This window comes from Rattus norvegicus, chromosome X (assembly GCF_036323735.1).
Source record: "Rattus norvegicus strain BN/NHsdMcwi chromosome X, GRCr8, whole genome shotgun sequence".
Lineage (NCBI taxonomy): Eukaryota > Metazoa > Chordata > Mammalia > Rodentia > Muridae > Rattus > Rattus norvegicus.
In genome coordinates, this window is record NC_086039.1 from 67,701,968 (window position 1) to 67,722,486 (window position 20,519).

Here is a 20,519-nt window from a genome sequence, read left to right on the forward strand (position 1 = left end):
CTCTGGAAGAACAGCAGTTTCTCTTCACTGCCGAGCCATCTCTTTATTATTTACAATAGCCACCACTATCTTATTTGCCAAATCCAAAGGCTAATGTTTTCACCCTCACTTTGACTTTCATCAGTATTGCAACAATTACTTAATCCTTTCCTAGCAATACCTTTCCCATTCCTTTCAATGTTCTGTTTGACTCTGAGCCTTGTCGCATGTCTTTCCCTAATTCCCAATAAATCTCGATATCGTCCAGGACTGTCCTTTTGCTGCTCTTGCACTCTCATGAATGTAGACTCCCCATGGCAGTTCCATCCATTCTCACTTCATACACTCCCAGACTCATCTAGTGTGTTTTTATTGTTGTTGTTGTTTTATACCAATGCATCTGATTTAGTACTCAGTAATGACATGGGCAACCCAGAAGCATCTCAAATATGTCTACAATCATTGCCATGCTTAAATCTTCTATTTTGTTACCTAAAGAAATGGTAATGCCCAAGCCAGAAATTTCTGTATTATCCTAACATGCTCCCTCTGTCTCACATTTCACATCCATTTAGTCAGTAAGTTTTCCCTATTATACCTCCTTATATCTCTCTGATCTCTTTCTTATGCTTATTGCCCCTGCCTTAGCTCAGCGTACCATGCCTGTTACTGACGACTAAACAGCCTCCTACTTGGTCCTTCAGCTTACAGTCACTCCATTCTTAAAGCCATTTACTCTGCTATATGCTGTATGTAGGGTGATCTTTCTTAACTGAAATTTAACTGTACTATGCCTCAGTTTAAAATGTCTCCGTGATCCCTCACTGTTTTGAGGACAAAGTTCCAATAAAAACCCTTAAATAGCAGGGGTTACTCTAAAACCCACCTACCCCACTGCTCATAGTTTCCATTTTCCTGTATTGATCCATTTTCTTCAAACGACCACTGTGCTGAGCTATGATAGCTGTGTATGCTTTTCGCTATTCAGTTCATTGGCTTCACCTTTTTTTTTTTATTATTAACTTGAGTATTTCTTATATACATTTCGAGTGTTATTCCCTTTCCCGGTTTCCGGGCAAACATCCCCCTAATCCCTCCCCTTCCCCTTCTTTATGGGTGTTCCCCTCCCCATCCTCCCCCCATTGCCGCCCTCCCCCCAACAATCACGTTCACTGGGGGTTCAGTCTTAGCAGGACCCAAGGCTTCCCCTACCACTGGTGCTCTTACTAGGATATTTATTGCTACCTATGAGGTCAGAGTCCAGGGTCAGTCCATGTATAGTCTTTAGGTAGTGGCTTAGTCCCTGGAGGCTCTGTTTGCTTGGCATTGTTGTACATATGGGGTCTCGAGCCCCTTCAAGCTCTTCCAGTTCTTTCTCTGATTCCTTCAAAGGGGGTCCTATTCTCAGTTCAGTGGTTTGCTGCTGGCATTCGCCTCTGTATTTGCTGTATTCTGGCTGTGTCTCTCAGGAGAGATCTACATCCGGCTCCTGTCGGTCTGCACTTCTTTGCTTCATCCATCTTGTCTAATTGGATGGCTGTATATGTATGGGCCACATGTGGGGCAGGCTCTGAATGGGTGTTCCTTCTGTGTCTGTTTTAATCTTTGCCTCTCTATTCCCTGCCAAGGGTATTCTTGTTCCCCTTTTAAAGAAGGAGTGAAGCATTCACATTTTGATCATCCGTCTTGAGTTTCATTTGTTCTAGGCATCTATGGCTTCAGCTTTATGCTCTCTCATTCTTATATGTATCCAGGGCTTCTGTGACTGGCAGACCTCATTCCTCCTTGTGGTAGAAGCTACTCATTGCACATCCTAACACTCACCCTCTTGTTCATCCGTATTAGGGGGCACTGTGCTTTAGCTGAGTATCCATGCCTGCATTTCTTAGCCTCTCTTATTCTAAGGTGAGGCCATAAAACTATGGTTTAAGAGTGGAATATAAGCAAAAAATGGTGCATGTGCTGTTACAAAGAAGCTGGATAGGTTCCATTATGCCTCTTTTTCATTTCTCTCAGGATGGGAAAAAAAGACAAATGGAACACTAACTAGAACTTAAGATATTTAATCCATGTAATGAGGATGGTAAGATATCCTATCATGGACTGTATCCTCTACTTTGCTATATAAGATTTAAAAAATGAACTTCTGCCTTCCATGAACCATTGTATTTACAATGCCCCTTTAATATGGGGAGTTTTCTGGTACTTCAATTACTCTATTCTTCAGGATTCTCCTCATGAATTGACTGCTGTGAGAAAAAAACCTGTGGTCAGGTGTGCTGGTGTACTCCAAGCATTTGAGAAGCTAAGGCAGGAGGATCAAAGGATCAGGCTGCCCTGGACCATAGAGCTTCATATTTTACCCAAAGTAAAAGGACTGAAAATAAAGAGGAAGATAAAAATGAATAGGGGGAGAAAGAGATGAAGGAGGTAGAAAGGAAGGTGGTGTTGTGGATGGAGAACTCACCACCATTTCTCTATATACTTCTACTGACTCCAATATACATTCTCATGATGATATTTAACACATTACATCCCAAGTATTCATTGATACAGAATTCCCAGGCTATCTTACTCTGTTGCTGACATCAGAGATCCCCCACTCATCCACTTGTTAATACTGGGACCTAATGGGGCACCAAACAAGAAGGTGCAGTTCAGTAACAGTTGTTGCAATGAATAGATGAACCTTGGCTACCAGGCCCAGCAACACATTAAATAACAGACTCTTTTATCATATGTTCTTTCTCCAAATGGAAAAGGAAAGAGAGAGTTCATGAATCTGGTTCAAGTCAGGCTCAGTTGTGTTGAGGCTTTGCTATTTACTAGCTATGGAACCCTAGGTAAGACATGAGGCTTCAGCTGCAAAACAAATATAATAACTACCTCATAGAGTCATGATCATTGAATGACATTATAAGCATAAACTAACACTGTAGGCTATCAATATATGGCAATGGTTATAATTATTACCAACACTATAAAGAATTTACACCCATGTTTACATGGGTAAAGACAGAGGCAGAAGAAAACAAATGCAGTCAGGGGAAAGATCAAGGGAGGAAGAAATAGTTTGGCTTGAATGACTCGGTGGTACACAGAACAGAGGAAGGATATGGATTCAGGGGCTCTTCAAAGTCCCCACCACATCAAATGATCTTTTATCCCTCTCCTCATTATACAAACCATCTCCATCTCACTGACAACAGCACGTCCTTGAAGCCTGCTTTTCTTTACAAAGCAGGGCCAAGTTGACTGAGACACTGAACAGGAACCTTCTGAGACTCATTCTACCAATATACCAGTAAGCAGGCCTCGGAGAAGGTACATGGTAAGCTTAAAGCTGCATTCTGTTTAAATGAACGAAGTCTAAAGCAAAAGGGCCATATAATTCCTGTTGTGTGACCACTCTGAAATTGAAATGTGGCCTGCATAACCCCAAAGTCATCACAGATTGCAACATCCTTTCCAAAGCTGGTCTGCAGATGTAAACCATAGAGCCAAACTTTAATGTGGAAATTTTGGCAGTTCCTGTGGTAAGAACTGATTTACCTCTTTCAGTTCTGTAGGCCCTCCAAAGACCTTACTTTGTGTATATTTTTCAGTCTTTTGGTTACATTGGGAGACAAGTTTTTATTCTGTAGCCTGGGTTGTCCTGGAACTCACTTTGTATAGCTCAGGCTGGCCTCGAACTTATAGCAGTCCTCTTGCCTCAGCCTCTATAGTATTATAATTAGTCATTCACTGCCTGGCCCACATGTTTTTTAAGTCTTATGAACTGTAGCCTATGTATAACTCTACTGTCTTTGAGAGGAGAAGTAAAGCAAAATGGTTACTTTGCTCATTCTACTGCAGCCACTATAGTATCTTTACTGTTCAACACACCAAACACACCTCCGCCTCGGGGCCCATGTAATTCGTTTTCAGTATTCATATCATAGAACTGCTCATCCCCCTAATATGGTTCATATGCTTACCTCATTTTGATCTCTGTCTAAATTTTCCCCTGTCAAAGGCCTTCTCTCAGTATCTTATAAATATCAAGCTTTATCTGGCTTTGTTTTTTTCCCTCAGTGTTTATTATCATTTGATAAATACTGCTTTTGTCCAGAAAACAAGACTCACTTTCAAAGACTACTGTTTTATTTATAGGAGTATTCCTGTTGTGTGGAATTTTGATTGTTATACAGTCTGAATGTAGTTTTCATTTATGGAATGAATATCAAGAGAACTATAACCTATGGACTTAGGAGATTGAAAAGGAAAACTTTGGGAGGGAGACTCCATAGTTTCTCTTAAGAGAGGGGTAATGAAAGAGGAAAAATGCAAGAGCTCTCTCTTTTATTATTTAGAACCAAGTCTCTTGATTTACTGTTGCAGTCCAAGTTTAACGAGAAACCATTTTTATTTTTATTTTTATTTTTATTTTCATTAGAAAGGGGGAAATGGAAAGGAAGAAGAACCCCAGAATTCTCTGCTGAATCCCACCACTGATTTCTTGACTATCCATGAAAGGACTTAAATCTAAGCCAGTTTTGACAAAGGGCATTATACCATTTAAGGAGAGGAAACAAACCCAAAACTCACAGGATATGAGGCTTTTCTACTGGGTCAGTGATGGAAGATACAGATCCATAGCTCTCTTACACTTTCTGCTATTCTTGTAAAGAAAAGGTGATGGCAATAACAGGGAAAGATAGAACGGCGGTTCTAGATATTAACCATAAAAGTGACTATATGGTACAGCTTTGATAATATAGACTTTCCCCAAGGTCAAGTGATGGATCAGGGTCAGTTTTCATGGAAAACTCTTAGAGCACATTTCTGTGTTAGGCCCAGTTCTAAGTACTTGCATATATTTCCTTATTTAGTGACTCTTTCCAATTTCTTTTTTTCTCCAAAGAAAACTTGAGTGTGAAGCACATGATTAATCAACCACTGCGATATCATCAGCACCGAATTCATCTATCTATCCACCCCTCTGAAGGTATTTAAAGAGTAGAGAATCGTTGGAAATGGAGAGGTAAACAATTACCACTAAAATTTGACAAGGCATTGGTCCTCATTTTCCCTTCTCTGGACTCTGGGGTCTCATGGAACTGGAACAGTAAGTGGACATTCTTAAATAACAGACAGACTAGACCAATTTAGAGAGAGGGCTGGAGAGGGAATTTGAGGCCAAGGCTTGGCTGGGAATAAAAAGTGTGTATTTATTTTCCAAGGCCACCTGATAATAAGTAGCAAATCTGTGTTATGAACTCAGAAGTGTTTGACTTCAAGGATAACACTCTTTCTACTATATAAGAAGGGAACATTTAAGGTTTAATAAGTAATTCTTTGAATGAGAAAGGGTTTGGGTAAAATTTGTTTACATACCCATCAAAACCCAAGAAACCACAAGACTGACTGAATTCCCTCTGCAACCAGGTAAGAAAACATGGGTTCTTGTGGTCACTGAAAGTGGATATTGAAAGCTGATCTCAGAGAGGGGTCAGAATAGAATCTGAGACCAAACTAGTGCTAATTTTTGGACACATGATTAGCACTGAGTGAAATAGCCAGGAGTTGAATGCTCAAGGCTTTGTCTAAAAGAAATCAGTATCCAAGACTCTATTGCCCTCTGATATTAATCGTTTGTCTGAGGTGGGAGGCAGATGTCCATTTCCAGGACATTCCTCTTCTTTCTAATAGGTTCTGAGGATTCAATCTGGCCGATCACAATTGGGTTTTAAGGCACAGTCAAAACTGAATTATCTTAACTGAGATGAGGGTTCATGATTGGCTTGCCTACATTTGGTGATACATTTCTCTTACTGTAGAATTTTTTCTGTTTTGTATTTAGGTGTGAAAAGGACATTTAATAGTGTAAGAAGGTCATTTTCCAATTGTCCAAGATGGAGAGCTCAAACTCAACTCTTGCCCATCTTCACAGAGCTGAACAACTACAAAGACTCACCCCAGATGGGGATTCTGGGTTGCCTAGATCAGATTATACCAGAAAAAAAGTAAGAAAGAAATAAAAATGAAAAAAGAACAGAAAGAAAAGAAAAGAAAAAGACAACAAGAAAACCCTTCCTTGACTTTCTATAAATCAAAGCCATAATAATTGGCCCTGAAGAATGCCAGCTTCCCACTGGTTCTCCATTTAGACTCTGGCTGAAACTAGATTGAGCTTTCTGGGGTCTGTTTGTATTAGCAGAAACTGTATTTTGAACTACATTAAAAACAAAGGTGGCAATGGGGTCAGAAATAATAAGCTCTTAGCATTTGGCACAAACCACTTTAAACATCAAGTATGTCACCAAGTTTGCTTGGAGTATTGTACAGAACTTTGAAAATGTCACGTCTGTTGTAAACAAGAGCCAAGTTTTAAAAAGGGCTGTCATTAAGACTGTCTTTTGTCTCAGCAACACATAGTCTTAAAGATTTTTTAGATACAATATTGGAGAATGCTATCTAGTCCTATTCATACATTGAACTTATAGGAAAACTAATATCCAAAAGGCAGATGTGACTTACCCACAGCTCCAAAACAAGTAGAAGGTAGAATTGTGATCAGAGCCCGAGTTCTAAGACCCAATATGATGCCCTTTTCTTTAAAGTACAGCATCGAGTGTAGAAAATAGCTGTTGCCTTCCATTGACTGTATTTACTAGGTCTGTAATCCATGTTCTGACTATCCATTTCCCTGGTTGGTTGCCTTGGAATGAGAACCCCAAGGGAATACAGGAAGATCCTGCTAAGAATGTTTCTGACTGGAATTGATAATTGTGTGTTTTCTACTAAGAATGGATTGTTAGACATCAAATGGAGTGCTTCTTTTGGACTAATAAAGGGTGATTGAGGCTGTGGAAGTTAAGAGCTTCTTTACCATAAGGAAAGAGAAATAAATAAATACGGGTCTAAGAACCTCTAAGACAAGCTTATTCTACTACAATGAATTAAGAGACAGTAAAGTAAAAGGATTATAGGAGAACGTCACTACTAAGATCAAGTTTGCTTCCTGTTCATACTGTAAAATACTGGTGGGACAGTCATGGAGATGGGCAATGTGCTGTATACAAAGTACCTGACACCTTTATCCTATGGCATCCTCCTAACTCTGAGGTAGGGCTAATCATTAGTCTCCTTTTAAAGAGAAGGCAGAAAAAGGCTCGAGGAGATAAACTGGCTCAAGACCACCCAGCTAGCAAAGGATACAATTAGGACTGCACCCCAGTGCTATCTGGTTCTAACATTACTGTTCCATTCTTTGCATTACATTCTCATTACTAGATATATTTGAAAACCCTACAGAAGTAACCTGGATACTTCCTGGTTTCTTTGTCTTAATCCAAAGAAGTAGCAGTGACCCAAAAATCATCGACCACAAAAATCTAAGAGAACAGAAATAAACTACACAATCTCTCAGTGCTTCTCTACTGATCCCTAGCCTCTAAAACTCCTATTGGCACAATCGCCTGACTGCAGAAAGTCAGTCTGTTCCAAGTCTGGCTGCCAGAGTCGACCATCTGGCCCTCTAGCCTACTGACCCCAGTCTTACTATATCGTCTAGACTTTGACCTGAGACTTCAGAGCACTCCAAAGCAATGGCAGAAGCAGAGATAAATTCTATGAAACAATCCTTGCCTACTGAGAAAAAAGTGGTCTATATGATTTTGGAAATCTTTTTAGATCTTCAAGGGCTAATGATGTAGCTCAGTGGTAGCATGCTTTCCTAGCAGTTCACAGTGCAGGGCCCTGAGTTTTGTGTCCAGAACATTGAACATCAACAATAAGTAAGTAAATAATACCTTTAAAATCTTATTTTTGTTATTTATGTTTCCACCTGGACATGAAAACCAGGTGTGAACAAAAAGATACTTGATTTCAATCTCCCACAACAAACTTAGCATTTCTATGTCTCATTATCTACTAGTAAAATGGGAGAAGACTCAGAGTTGAAGGAAGGACTCAATAGGATATTAAATATTAAAGATCTCGCATATAGTAAGTCCTCATTAAATGCTATCTACTGTTTTTACTGCTGCAATGGATATAGTGGTAGACAGAGAAAAGAAATGGGGAGGAGACTGAACTGTCGTCTTGTGCTGAAACTCAAGGGAACTATCGGGGTGACCAGAATCGACAGAGTGACTCATAATGAGCGTTTCAGGTCATTGCACACTGAGGGCAAACGTCACTCCCAAATGCACCCTGCACTTCACATGCCACCTCATCAGGTTTGGACATGCTGATTCACCCGCAACAAGTCCTAGCCTTGCTCCAAAGCCGAAGAGAGGTAGACTTCTAGAGAACATGTGAAGATTTCAGCTTAGCCAGGGTTGAAATCTCAAAATTGTTTTTAAAGATTCATGATGACTAATGGACACATCTGAAATTTCTCAATCTTAAGAATTCTCTGTTCAAGGATATTTTTTTCTTCAGGTTACACTTTGATCTTAATATTCATACTTAAAGATATTTTTCTGAAGATTCATCTGGAAATGTTTGCCAAATTCTCAGCTAACTACATATTAGATTCTGAAAATGTCCTAACACGTACAAGCTAATAAAAATGTTATTTTTAATAACTTTTAGCTTAACCTTATCATTTCGAAAATTAAATACAATGAAGCACAGACCTGGCTTAATTAGATTCTCTCACCTACTCTGTATACCTATGTTAGACACATGTATGCACACACACACACAGACACAGACACAGAAACACACACACACACACACACACACACACACACACACACACACACACCACATACTATAAATGAGTATATAGATGAAGATAGGTATATTTTAAAGTATAAAAACAAGTTTAAAAAACAAGTTTTAAGTTAAAATACATAATTTGTATTTACCAATTACATTTAAAGATAATCTGTATGTGTAATTGTGTGTGTGTGTGTGTTCACTCAAAAAGAAGAGTGACAAACACATTTTTCTGCTCTGTTGCTGCCCTCTGGTGGCAGACTTGGATTCATAGAAGCTAATTTTCAAAAAGAAGGAACAGACCCTGTGGTCTGTGTCCTCAGGGCTGCTAGATTGGGTGTCAGAAAAATACATAAATCAAAGTTGTTTTTTCAAAAGAGACTCTTGTTTGCCTCCTCAAATCCATCATGTTGCTACAACATCGATGCAATTTTTTTTCTTGGAGAAGTTCCTATTTGGACATTTGGGAACATAGGCAACACTTGAGTTTGTACAAACTTTGTACTGAAAACAATCCTGCTTTCTCTGGCCAGTTTACAAGACGGATTTGCCCTCAATCATCTGCAACAAGAGCTGTGTCATTCAGCATCCCTGTTCCTTTAACCATGGTTCCCAATGACCTTCATCTTTAGAGATGGTAAAACCCACTGTGGCATATATTAGTAGTAGATTTCCTAATTATCTTGAAAATAAGGTCTTTCCCAGAAAACTATACTAACACTATGAAGCCACATTGTGCACAACTGGAAAGCAATTACCCACTAAATGGGAAATGTCAGACTAGAGCTTTAACTCAGTGTTACAGCAGTCCTAGTGTGTGTGGTGCCCTGTGTTACATTCCCAGTACTAGAAATACAGGTAAAGAAAATGAAAGCATTGTACTACATAGATATCAGCAGTACAGAGAGAACTTAACAACAGTAACAATACCTAAGTCAGTATTGGTGAGGCACAGACAAGCACGACTTAGAACGCTCTTCTTAGCATTTCTCCTAAGAATCAATAGGTACAATTCATTGGGATGAAGCTTTAACCCGATAGAACAAAGTTGTCTGAGTTTTGCCACTTAACACACTCACTTAATCTGTATCTAGAAAATTAATAATATCTGTCATTTCAGAGTCAGAATGAGAACTAGATGACTGAAGAGTACAGTGTACCTCACTGTACCCAGTCCAATTTCGGAATCATTGCACAAAAATCTTAAGTCTGAGGAAGCTGACCAACTGGTTTCTAGCATTCACATGGTGGGATCAGGAGCAACAAAGGAGGAAAGTGTGAGTGCCTGGCAATGTGGCTGACAAAATGCATTGTCAAAGTACCTCCGGATAATAGACAGGCAGGGATTCAAGGCTAGCTACCTGAGAGCCTTTATAAACTCCCCAAGAAGAACTGCAGGGGTGGGCTAGGAGGTGCCAAAAACTAGAAATAGGGATAAAGTTGGAGCAAGGCAGTTTATAAAGAGCTTTATGTGAACTCAAGTGCCTGGGGACAGAAGATCTTTAAAGTCACTTTCTGATTCTGATATTCAAATGGATCCGTCTCCTATTCCGTCTCCTTAAGTGAAATAACATTCTGTCCTCAGAACTAAATCACTAAGAACTGCCTCACAGCTGACCTCCCTTTTTCCCTGTAATTCCCAGCAGCAACCCTAAACAAAATGTTCAGAAATCAAAATCCAACTTCTCTCTGTCAGTCCACATTATGTCTGTATATCAGGCCCCAGCACCCTGATGCACCCTACTTCATGAGCTAAAGAGAGTGAGAACTTCACAATAATTGATAGTGTTGTTCTAAGGGATTGGTGTCAGGGGAGAACTTCCTTTCCCTCACTACTTATCTGCTCTCCCACTTAAAACTTTAGAGATGATTTGAGTTATTATAAAAACTAACATTAAGACACATCTAGGAATGGACTTCTTTAAACATCAGCCTTCACAGTACATTTACGTTTTATTTACACACTATCTCCATGGATACCCTTAAAAGAGAGGCTGATAGAGAAACTTAAGCCCATTGTGTTTAAGCCCCTTTCTATGAAAGGACAAGCATAAGTGGAAAAATATTACTGAAATTATAATATATGTCAACTGAAAAGTAATATCCCATTAGCTGAACAACTTGGCAGGAACATATAATCCCCAGTACTTGTAGAGCAGACTCAGCTCTCACATATATTATCTCGTTTAATCCCCACAACTATTCTATGTAGCTACACCTGCATATGGTCCATAATTTCTGAAACAATCTCATACATAATTTTCTCTTTCCCAAAAAGGGCAATTTAATAAGTATATAATGAACAGGAAGTTCATTTTCTATATCCAATAGGATGTCTACCATGAAGTAAATTTATAAGTCAGAAAAAGATTCTTAGATATCGTGTTGCTTTTTGTAAACATAGCCAGTATACATCTTTAAAGGTCATCACAGAAAGATCAAAACTACAATTACTTTATACATATTTATAAGATAGTAAGGTGTGACAACTTCTCTCTGCTGCTGAGCACCAGGAAGCAGAAATAACCTCCTGCTGGAGCCTGTGGACAACAGATAGCCAATACTTATAATTGTTTTTCATATAATGCTACAATATGTAGTTTGGGATCTCGAGCGAACACATAGCACAACACATTTTTATAAAACCCATTGGGATTAAGTCATTCACCAATGAGAATATCTTTTTCATAAAACTAAAGTTGGCCTTTTTTCCTTAAAATTTACAAAGATAAATTTTATAGAAATTTGGGGTTTTGACTGATAAAATACTAAACATTTCATCATTCTTCTATCTGCTCACAAATGAATAAGAACATTTGAAATATAGTAAACCAGGACATACTGAAGCACTTCCATGGCTCCCTTCTGCCTGGAGCTCAACTCTTTATCATTTGACCACCAAACGTCAAAATAGGGATACTGTATTGGTGACTTTTGTTACTGCGATAAAATGCCATGACCAAGGCATCTCGAAGAAGAAAGTGATTATTCAGGCCTATGGTCCCAGAAGAAGGGTTCACAATGGTGAGGATGTAGCAGCAAGACCATATTCCTATCCACTAGCAGGAAACAGAGAGAGTAGAGCAAATTACAAAAGAGGTGAGTGGGACAAAGCTATTAACTTTCAAAACTGACCTTCCTTTAGCAAGAGGTTCCACCTCCTAAAGCTTCAAGAACTTTCCCCCAAGGTGCTATCAACTGGGGACCAAATGTTCAAATTTCTGAACCTATGGGGGACATCCATCCTTCAAACCACCACAGATACATTATAACACAAATATTCACTATGTGGATGGTCCTTTGGCAAGTCTATTCTAAACTATAACCTTGGATTTTTAATCTCTAATGACTATTCCCACCACTTAATGCAAGTACTCATTTTCAAGAACTCAGCAAAGACTCTGAAATAGCCTAGTGTACACTTGAGTTCATGTTAAATCTGAGTTCCCACAGTTGCTCATTTTGTGACCCTATACAAGTCACCTGACTATACCTTCAATTCTCCTAATGTGAACTTAGGTGGAAAATGTCTCCAATAAATCCCTGATATACAGTAGCAATGTGATGTATAAATTAAAATCCCTGAGGAGGTTTCATGTAAACAGCTTTTGTTTCTCTCTGACAAATGCTCAGGAAAGTAAAATATGGGTTCCACAGAGAGAGAGTCCGTGCTTGGTTAATTTTGTTTTAATTAAGAAACTGTGCATCCCCCAGAAGTTCTTTTATTGTTGAGAATAGTTTTCTCTATCCTGGGATTTTTGTTATTCAAAATGAATTTGCAAATTGATCTTTTTAACTCTGTGAAGAATTGACTTGGGATTTTGATGGGGTTTACATTGAATTTGTAGATTGCTTTTGGCAAGATGGCCATTTTTACTATATTAATCCTGCCAATCCATGAGCATGGGAGATCTTTCCATCTTCTGAGATCTTCTTCGATTTCTTTCCTCAGTGTCTTGAAGTTCTTATTGTACAGATCTTTCACTTGTTTGGATAGAGTCATACCAAGGTATTTTATATTATTTGTGGCTAAAGGGTGTCATTCCCTAATTTTTTTCTCAGCCTGTTTATCCATTAAGTAGACAAAGATTTATTTGAGTTAATTTTACATCCAGCCACTTTGCTGAAGTTGTTTATCAGGTTTAGGGGTTCTCTGGTGGAACTTTTGGGGTCACTTAAGCACACTATCATATCATCTACAAAGAGTGATATTTTGACTTCTTCTTTTCCGATCTGTATCCCTTTGACCTCTTTTTGTTAAAAGCTGTATGATATTGGTACAGAGACAGGCAGGTAGCTCAATGGGATAGAATGGAAGACCCAGAAATGAACCCACACACCTATGGTCACTTGATCATTGACAAAGGAGCCAAAACCATCCAGTGGGGGAAAAGACAGCATTCTCAACAAACTGCTGGTCAGCATATAGAAGAATGCAAATTAATCCATTCGTATCGCCCTGAACAAAGCTTGAGTTGAAGTAGATCAAAGACCTCCACATAAAACCAGATACACCGAAACTAATAGAAGAGAAAGTGGGTAAGAGTCTCAAACACATGGGCACAGGGGAAAATTCCTTTAACACCAATGGCTAATGCTCTAAGATCAAGAACTTCCAAATGGGACCTCATAAAATTGCAAACCTTCTGTTAGGCAAAGGACACATTAGGACAAAATGGCAACCAACAGATTGGGAAAATATCTTTATCAATCCTACATCTGATAGAGGACTAATATCCAATATATACAAAGTACTCAAGAAGATAGACTCCAGAGAATCAAATAACCCTATTAAAAATGTGATAGAGAGCTACACACAGAATTCTCAACTGAGGAATCCCAAGTGGCCAAGAAGCACCTAAAGAAATGTTCAACATCCTTAGTCACCAGAGAAATGCAAATCAAAACAACTCTGAGATTCCACATCATGCCAGTCAGAATGGCTAAGATAAAAAACTCAGGTGACAGCAAATGCTGGCGAGGATGTGGAGAAAGAGGAATACTCCTCCATTGTTGGTGGGATTGCAAGCTGGTATAACCACTCTAGAAATCAGTCTGGAGGTTCCTCAGAAAATTGGATATAGTACTACCAGCTATACCACTCCTGGGAATATACCCAAAAGATGCTCCAACATACAACAAAGACACATGCTCCACTATGTTCATAGCAGCTTTATTTATAATAGCCAGAAGCTGGAAAGAACCCAGATGCCCTTCAACAGAGGAATGGATACAGAAAAATGTGGTACATTTACACAATGGAATATTACTCAGCTATCAAAAACAATGACTTTATGAAATTCATAGGCAAATGGATGGAACTAGAAAATATCATCCTGAGTGAGGTAACCCAAATCACAAAAGAACACACATGGAATGCACTCACTGATACGTGGATATTAGCCCAAAATGTTGGAATACCCAAGATACGATTCACAAACCACATGAAGTTCAAGAAGAAGGAAGACCTAAGTGTGGCTGCTTGAGTCCTTCTTAGAAGGGAGAACAAAAACACACACAGGAGGAAATATGGAGATAAAGTGTGGAACAGAGATTGAAGGAAAGTCCATCTAGAGACTGTCCCACCTGAGGATCCATACCATATACAGACAACAAACCCAGACAATATTGAAGATGCCAAGAAGTCCATGCTGACAGGAGATTGATATAGCTCTCTCCTGAGAAGCTCTCCAGGGCCTGACCAATACAGAGGTGAATGCTCACAGCCAACCATTGGAATGCGAATGGGGCCCCAATAGAGGAGTTAGAGAAAAGACTGAAGGAGCTAAAGGGGTTTGCAACCCCATAAGAAGAAAAACAATATCAACCAACCAGACTGCCCTGAGCTCCCTCCCAGGAACTAAACCACCATCCTAAGAGTACACAGGGATGGACCTATGCCTCCAGCTGTATATGTAGCAGAGGATGACCTTGTCAGGTATCAATGGGAGGAGAGGCCCTTGGTCCTGTCAAGGTTAGATGCCTCCGTGTAGGGGAATGTCAGAGCAGGGAGGTGGGAGGGAATGGGTAGGTTGGGGAGCAGCTTCATAGAAGCAGGACGAGGAGCAGGGGATAGTGGGTTTCTGGAGGGGAAACTGGGAAAGGGCAAGACATTTAAAATGTAAATAAAAAATCCATTAAAGAAGAAAAGAAAGGAAAAGAAAAGAAAAGAAAAGAATCTGTGCATCCATTTTTCAGACAGGCTGTCCTACGTTATAGTCCCATTTGAAATGTATGACATGATTTGAGTTCCTGTGTACCTTCATTGCCATTTTGGATTGTCACTATTTTTTACTTAGCTGTTCTGTTAAGTATATAATATCTCATTTGGATACTAATTCAATTTCCCTAATAGTTATCCTGAGCAACTTTTATTCTCTTCCTTGCCATCTGTACACATAGTTCATGACTTTTACCTAGTTAAATAATTAGAATGTTTGATTCTTTGCATTAGATTTGAGAGTCTTTTATATATTCTAGATATGGATCATTTGCAACTTGTTAGCAATGTTGACAAAAATCCAATCTATTGATATTTTTCATTTCTGAGTTGTATTTCAAGCATCACATCCAAAACTTCTTCAAAAAGAACAAGGGCCTAAAGACTTTCTCCTATGTAGTTTTCAAAACTTCATATGAAACCAAATTTTTTTGGTTTCATTTTTTTGAACTCCACATTTTTTTGCTCTTAATTTTGCTTCCTTTTACTCAAAACATTTTGAGTTGTCTTTTGTACATGATATGAGAATTGAAGTTCATTTTATTACCAATGTATATCCAATTTCTCACAGAATGTATTAAAAACAACAATCTCTCTCTTTAAAAATTGTTTTGCAGTACTTGGAGATTTAACTTGGGGCCAGCGTTACATAAGACAAGGCTAGACCACAGACCTATATCCCCTGCCACTTTCTTACCTTTGTGAAAAATAATTTATCCAAACATTGTAGAACTATTTGCACATTCTTTATATGGTTCCACTGGTCTGTGTCTGTCCATCTGCTCGTTGTATATTGTCTTAGGTTTTGAATAGCATAAACATTAATATTAATAATGAATTTCAAAATTGTGCTAGTTTTCATAGTCCCTTTTATATTCCTCTACTTAGTACAAGCTTGTCATTACCTACAAAAATATCTGATTGAACTTATCAATCAAATAAAGATACAGATCACTTTGGAAAGAAATATCATTATTATGTTGAGTATTCTACTCATTGAACATAGTGTGTTTCTTAATATACCTATATTTTCTGTGAATTCTCTTGTCATCATTCTGTAGTTTTAGCATATAAATGCATTGTTAGGCTTATACTCAACGTTTTCATTTGAGTGGAAATAACCAGCCACTTTTTGAGTGAATGTAAGGCTCAGTCCATGAGATGGTGCCCATATTAAACAACTGAATACCTGAGACTACATAGATAAGTCATGTTTAGGGAAAACCTACTGGTATTTTTCTGTGCTAAAGGAATATACCCATAAAATGACCCTGGTGAAATACCATTAAGCCCACAGAATAGTGCCTCATTCAACTCACATTGGAGAAGCAGTAAATGGGGCTTTAAGCAGAGAGCCACAGCTGGACAATGTGCAGAGAGTAAGAGACTTTGGACTTAATCAGAGCACTGAGAAGGGGAAGTGGACAGAAAGTCTTGTCCACAACCAGGAAGCTATTTGCAATGAATACCTTCTGGGAAAGGGAAAATTAGCTTTCTCCAATGGAGTGTCACTGGGTTTATGAGCCACAATCCAGAGCAGACCAGTTACCCAAACACAAAATGGAATACATTCTTTATAGGCATTTTAAAATTTTTGTTTACCAGCTTTTTGTCTCACTGGTTTCTTGTTTGATTTGAATTCATTTTGTTCTTGTTGAGAGAGAGAGAGAGAGAGAGAGAGAGAGAGAGAGAGAGAGAGAGGAAAGAAAAAGAACATGAAATTGGATTGGTTTACATGTCGTGGGAGATCTGGGGAGAATTGGAGGAGGGGAAAATCATGAACAAGATATAGTGTACAACTAAATAAATACATAACAAATAAATAAATATTACTTAAAGAATAAAATGGCCTATAATTAGTGTCCCTACCTATATTTCTGTCCACTATAGCTATTTTTCCTGCATTAGCCAGAACGTCCTAAGAAAAATAAAATTTTCACTTCCCTGCTGAAAATCTAGTTTTTGTAATATTCAGAAAAGACACAGTCTTTTCAGTCAGAATCTAAGTCCTACTACTTCCCTTCTTATCTCTTTGAACCCATCTTCCTCTTTATAGAGTTTTCTATTTCCTACGTCTAAACAAAACCAGCAGGGTGTGTAGACAGATAGATGGATGGATGGATAATCACTAAGTCTTAATGCCTTTGTCTCTCTCTTCTCCCCACTACCCTAACTCAGATTATAAGTTCTTCTTCTTAGATTATGGCACTGCCCCGCCTCTCCTTCCCTCCCTGCATCATGTGTGTGAGTTGTTCTGCAAACTATAGCCTATAGAACACGGACTCCACAGCACTTCCATACTCGGTAAACAATTTTTCCTCATAGTGGCAGGATAAAACATTTCAGACATTCTAAACTCATCAACTAGGCAGTCAATCGTTGTTCAGGCTGATTCCTGTCTACCTCCACTGCTCCTATTTCTACTTCATATTCAAATAAAACATTATCAGGTCTTGGACCTTTGTTCATGATAGGATATATGCTTGAGGAACTTGTTTCCCCTATTTCTCTTTTTGCTCATCTTTAGAATCTATAGTGACAAATTTTAAGCATCAGACAGATTGGATTAAGGAATTTCTAGAGACATTATTGAGAATGAGAGTGAAGGTGTTATCAGGAGGGATTACATGTGAGTTGAAGTAGAGCATATAGAGAAAATCTATTCCTTAATGTGGGAAGAACATTTGATTTGTTGCATCCACGGAAATACAGAAGACTAATCTCTGAACCAGAATTTTCTTCTGATGCTTTGCACATCAGGACTGTTAGGCTCATTGATATCTCCACTCCTTTTACCCCAGGGTATCACCCACACCAGGGTGCCTTAATCTGTATCCTATCTAAGATGACTTATACTATTGGCCTCCCTGGTACTGAGGCCTCTGGAAATAGACTGAGTCATATTACTTAAATCTCAGGGTCTCTAGCTCACACGTGGCCTGTGCTGCTATTCAATTCCCCTAATAGGTCTTCTCTCTAGCACCTATATATGTAACATACTGGCTCTGCCTCTCTACAAAGTCCTTATTAATACAGTACTTATATAGGTCGTATCAACTTCCTCACAACTTGGTAAATACAAGGCTCCATGTATAGACCCTAAACTGCAACTATACATCATGAACGAAGATGCAGTAGTACACAATTAAGTACTTTGACTGTTAGCCAGAATGTCTTGTTGACACATTTTAGTGGACACAAAATAATTACCCATATATGTAGTATAGTGATATAATTCAATAAGCACACACACATACACATATGTGTGTGATATAATTCAATAAACACATACACATACACACGCATATATATTTATAGTGCATAAGGATTGAATAGTATTTCCACCTCCTTACATATTTATTGTTTCTTTGTGATAGAAACTCACAAATTCTTCTCTTTCAGCATAGCTTATGGGTGATAATTACCCTACTGTGCTATGGAAGTCAGGAACTCACTTCTAATTGTATTCTGAGATCTATTATGTTCTGCCAATTCGTAAAGGAATAACACTGAACATGTGACACATAGGTGGTTATAATCCTCTTTGAATTTCTAATGCCAAGAGCCAGAAAGGTTACGAAAGGTTGTTGAGGTAACACAGGCAATATGTCAGAGAATGATAGTTATTTCCTCATATGCATTCTCCTATTCCATTTGAAATCATAGCTGACAATGTGCTGCTGGTAAAGTGTTTACTTACCTCCCTGAACTAGCACAGTGTCATGTGCCTTTTATACCAGTACTTGGGGGGCTGACCATTTTGGCCTACATAGCAAGACCATAGTTTAAAACAACAACAAAGAATGAATGCATGAAAGGAAGGAAGGAAGAAAAAAGAAAAGAATAAATAGGACTACTGTCTTGCATTTCTTATCAGTGAATATGATTGTGAGGTTGAATTTTAGACAATGAAATGTAATAAAAATTCCATCTAACTCCCAGATCATAATCTGGAAGGTAAGTGTTATAAACTCTCTCTGTCTTTCTTTCTTTTCAACAGCTAGGATGTAGATGATGAATGACCATTATGGAAAATTAGGATATTGGGCTTCTCAGAGCATTAAGAAAGAAAGAACAAGGAAGCCTAATTATATCAAGTCACCTTAGCTGGATTATTTTACAACTAAGAAATAAACAACTCTTATATTACTGCCATAGTATATTTATATTTATATTCATATTCATATTTATGTGTAGCATCTCATCACTTGTGCTTATATCATACCTAATATAGCTAACAAGTGACCAAAGTTGGACTTGAACTGTGGATAGGCTCAGACTATATCAGCCGCCACAGTCCAAATAGGGTTCTTATTAAGTAATGAGTCTATTAATAGATGAAATGCTAAGTGTTTAGTTTAATGTTAAACTGCACTGTGGCCAAGTTTAGTGGTGCAGACTTGTAATACTTGGGAGGCTGAAGCGGGAGAATCATAACTTCAAGGCTTGCCTGGGCTACAGAGTAAGGTCAAGGGTGATCTGGACATCTTGGTAAGACTCTGCCTCAAAATTAAAAGTGAAGAGGGGGGCTGGAGGATAGGTCAATGCTGGAGTATTTGCTTAGCATATACCAAGCCCTAGTTTCAATCTATAGATCTTCAAAAATGTCAGTGTGTCACAGTGAAATTTCTTGTCACTGTCAAATTGAACCAAATAATAAGATGGACACCATTGTGTCGGTGACCCCAACAGTCTGCAGGCTAAGTCAGAAGGATGACTAATACTGGGCTGATCTACATGACACACAGCACCAAGATAGCCAAACCCTTTTATAGCATATTTTGCTTTAAAAATCTAAAGAACAGAAAGAAGGGAGAGAGAAAAGGAGGGAAGAAAGCAGGTAGATAGAAAAACACAGGTACACAGGACAGGGGGAGATAGTCAGGATAGGGAATGATTACCTTGCCAAAGTGTTCAATCAGGATTTCTACCACAATGTTCTGGAATTTGATGTTCATCATAGCAGCCACAGTGTCCTCTTGAGCTCTCATCAGGGTGGGCCCAAAGATTACCCCCATATTGGAAGGTGTCATAAGATTCTCTTTGCTGTGCTCACACACACTGCCAGAAGAAAAAGAAAACGAAAGTGATTTGTTTTTCTTGTAACCTGGACTATTCTAGGTGCTAAGGGAGATAAGAGACACCCAAAGGTAGGAAAGGAGAGACCTACAGTATATAGGGAAAAAATAAGAAAATGGGAATAACTAACAAGTAACACATTGTATATGAATAGGAGCCAAAGTGAGAGACTGGGAACTGGGCTAACCCCTGAAGGAGTTTGGAGACAGATGTGGAGGTAGTAAAGGGTGTCGGGAGACAGGAGGAAGCCCTGGGTGCATGCAAGGCAAGGGGAACATTAGGTCTAAGGAACAGCAAAGGAGATTAAGTGTACCCAGAGGTCTTTCCTAGCACCCTATTTTTATTTCCTAAAGAGTACCAGTGAAAAGGGGGACTACTAGTCATTCTATTGAGAAATCTGGCCATTCTAGTCCCACAGTTTAAGAAAAAAACAAAAACCTCAAAGAGCCAAAAAGGACCTTATGGTTGATCTCCACTTCTTCATCTTATAAAACAAAAGAAGATGGAAAAGTATCTTCCTGGAGTCACAATC

General features: G+C 38.6%; 1 protein-coding gene across 3 annotated transcripts in view; it reads right to left on the reverse strand.

Moving 5' to 3' along the window:
- Ophn1 (oligophrenin 1) overlaps positions 1-20,519 on the reverse strand; it is a 378,262-nt gene that overhangs the window by 62,012 nt on the left and 295,731 nt on the right. For all 3 annotated transcript variants that reach the window (XM_006257072.5, XM_039099689.2, NM_001107848.1), the window contains one exon: positions 19,810-19,969. In XM_006257072.5, coding sequence (XP_006257134.1) covers positions 19,810-19,969 — 160 coding nt within the window. The remainder of the gene's footprint in view (positions 1-19,809; positions 19,970-20,519) is intronic.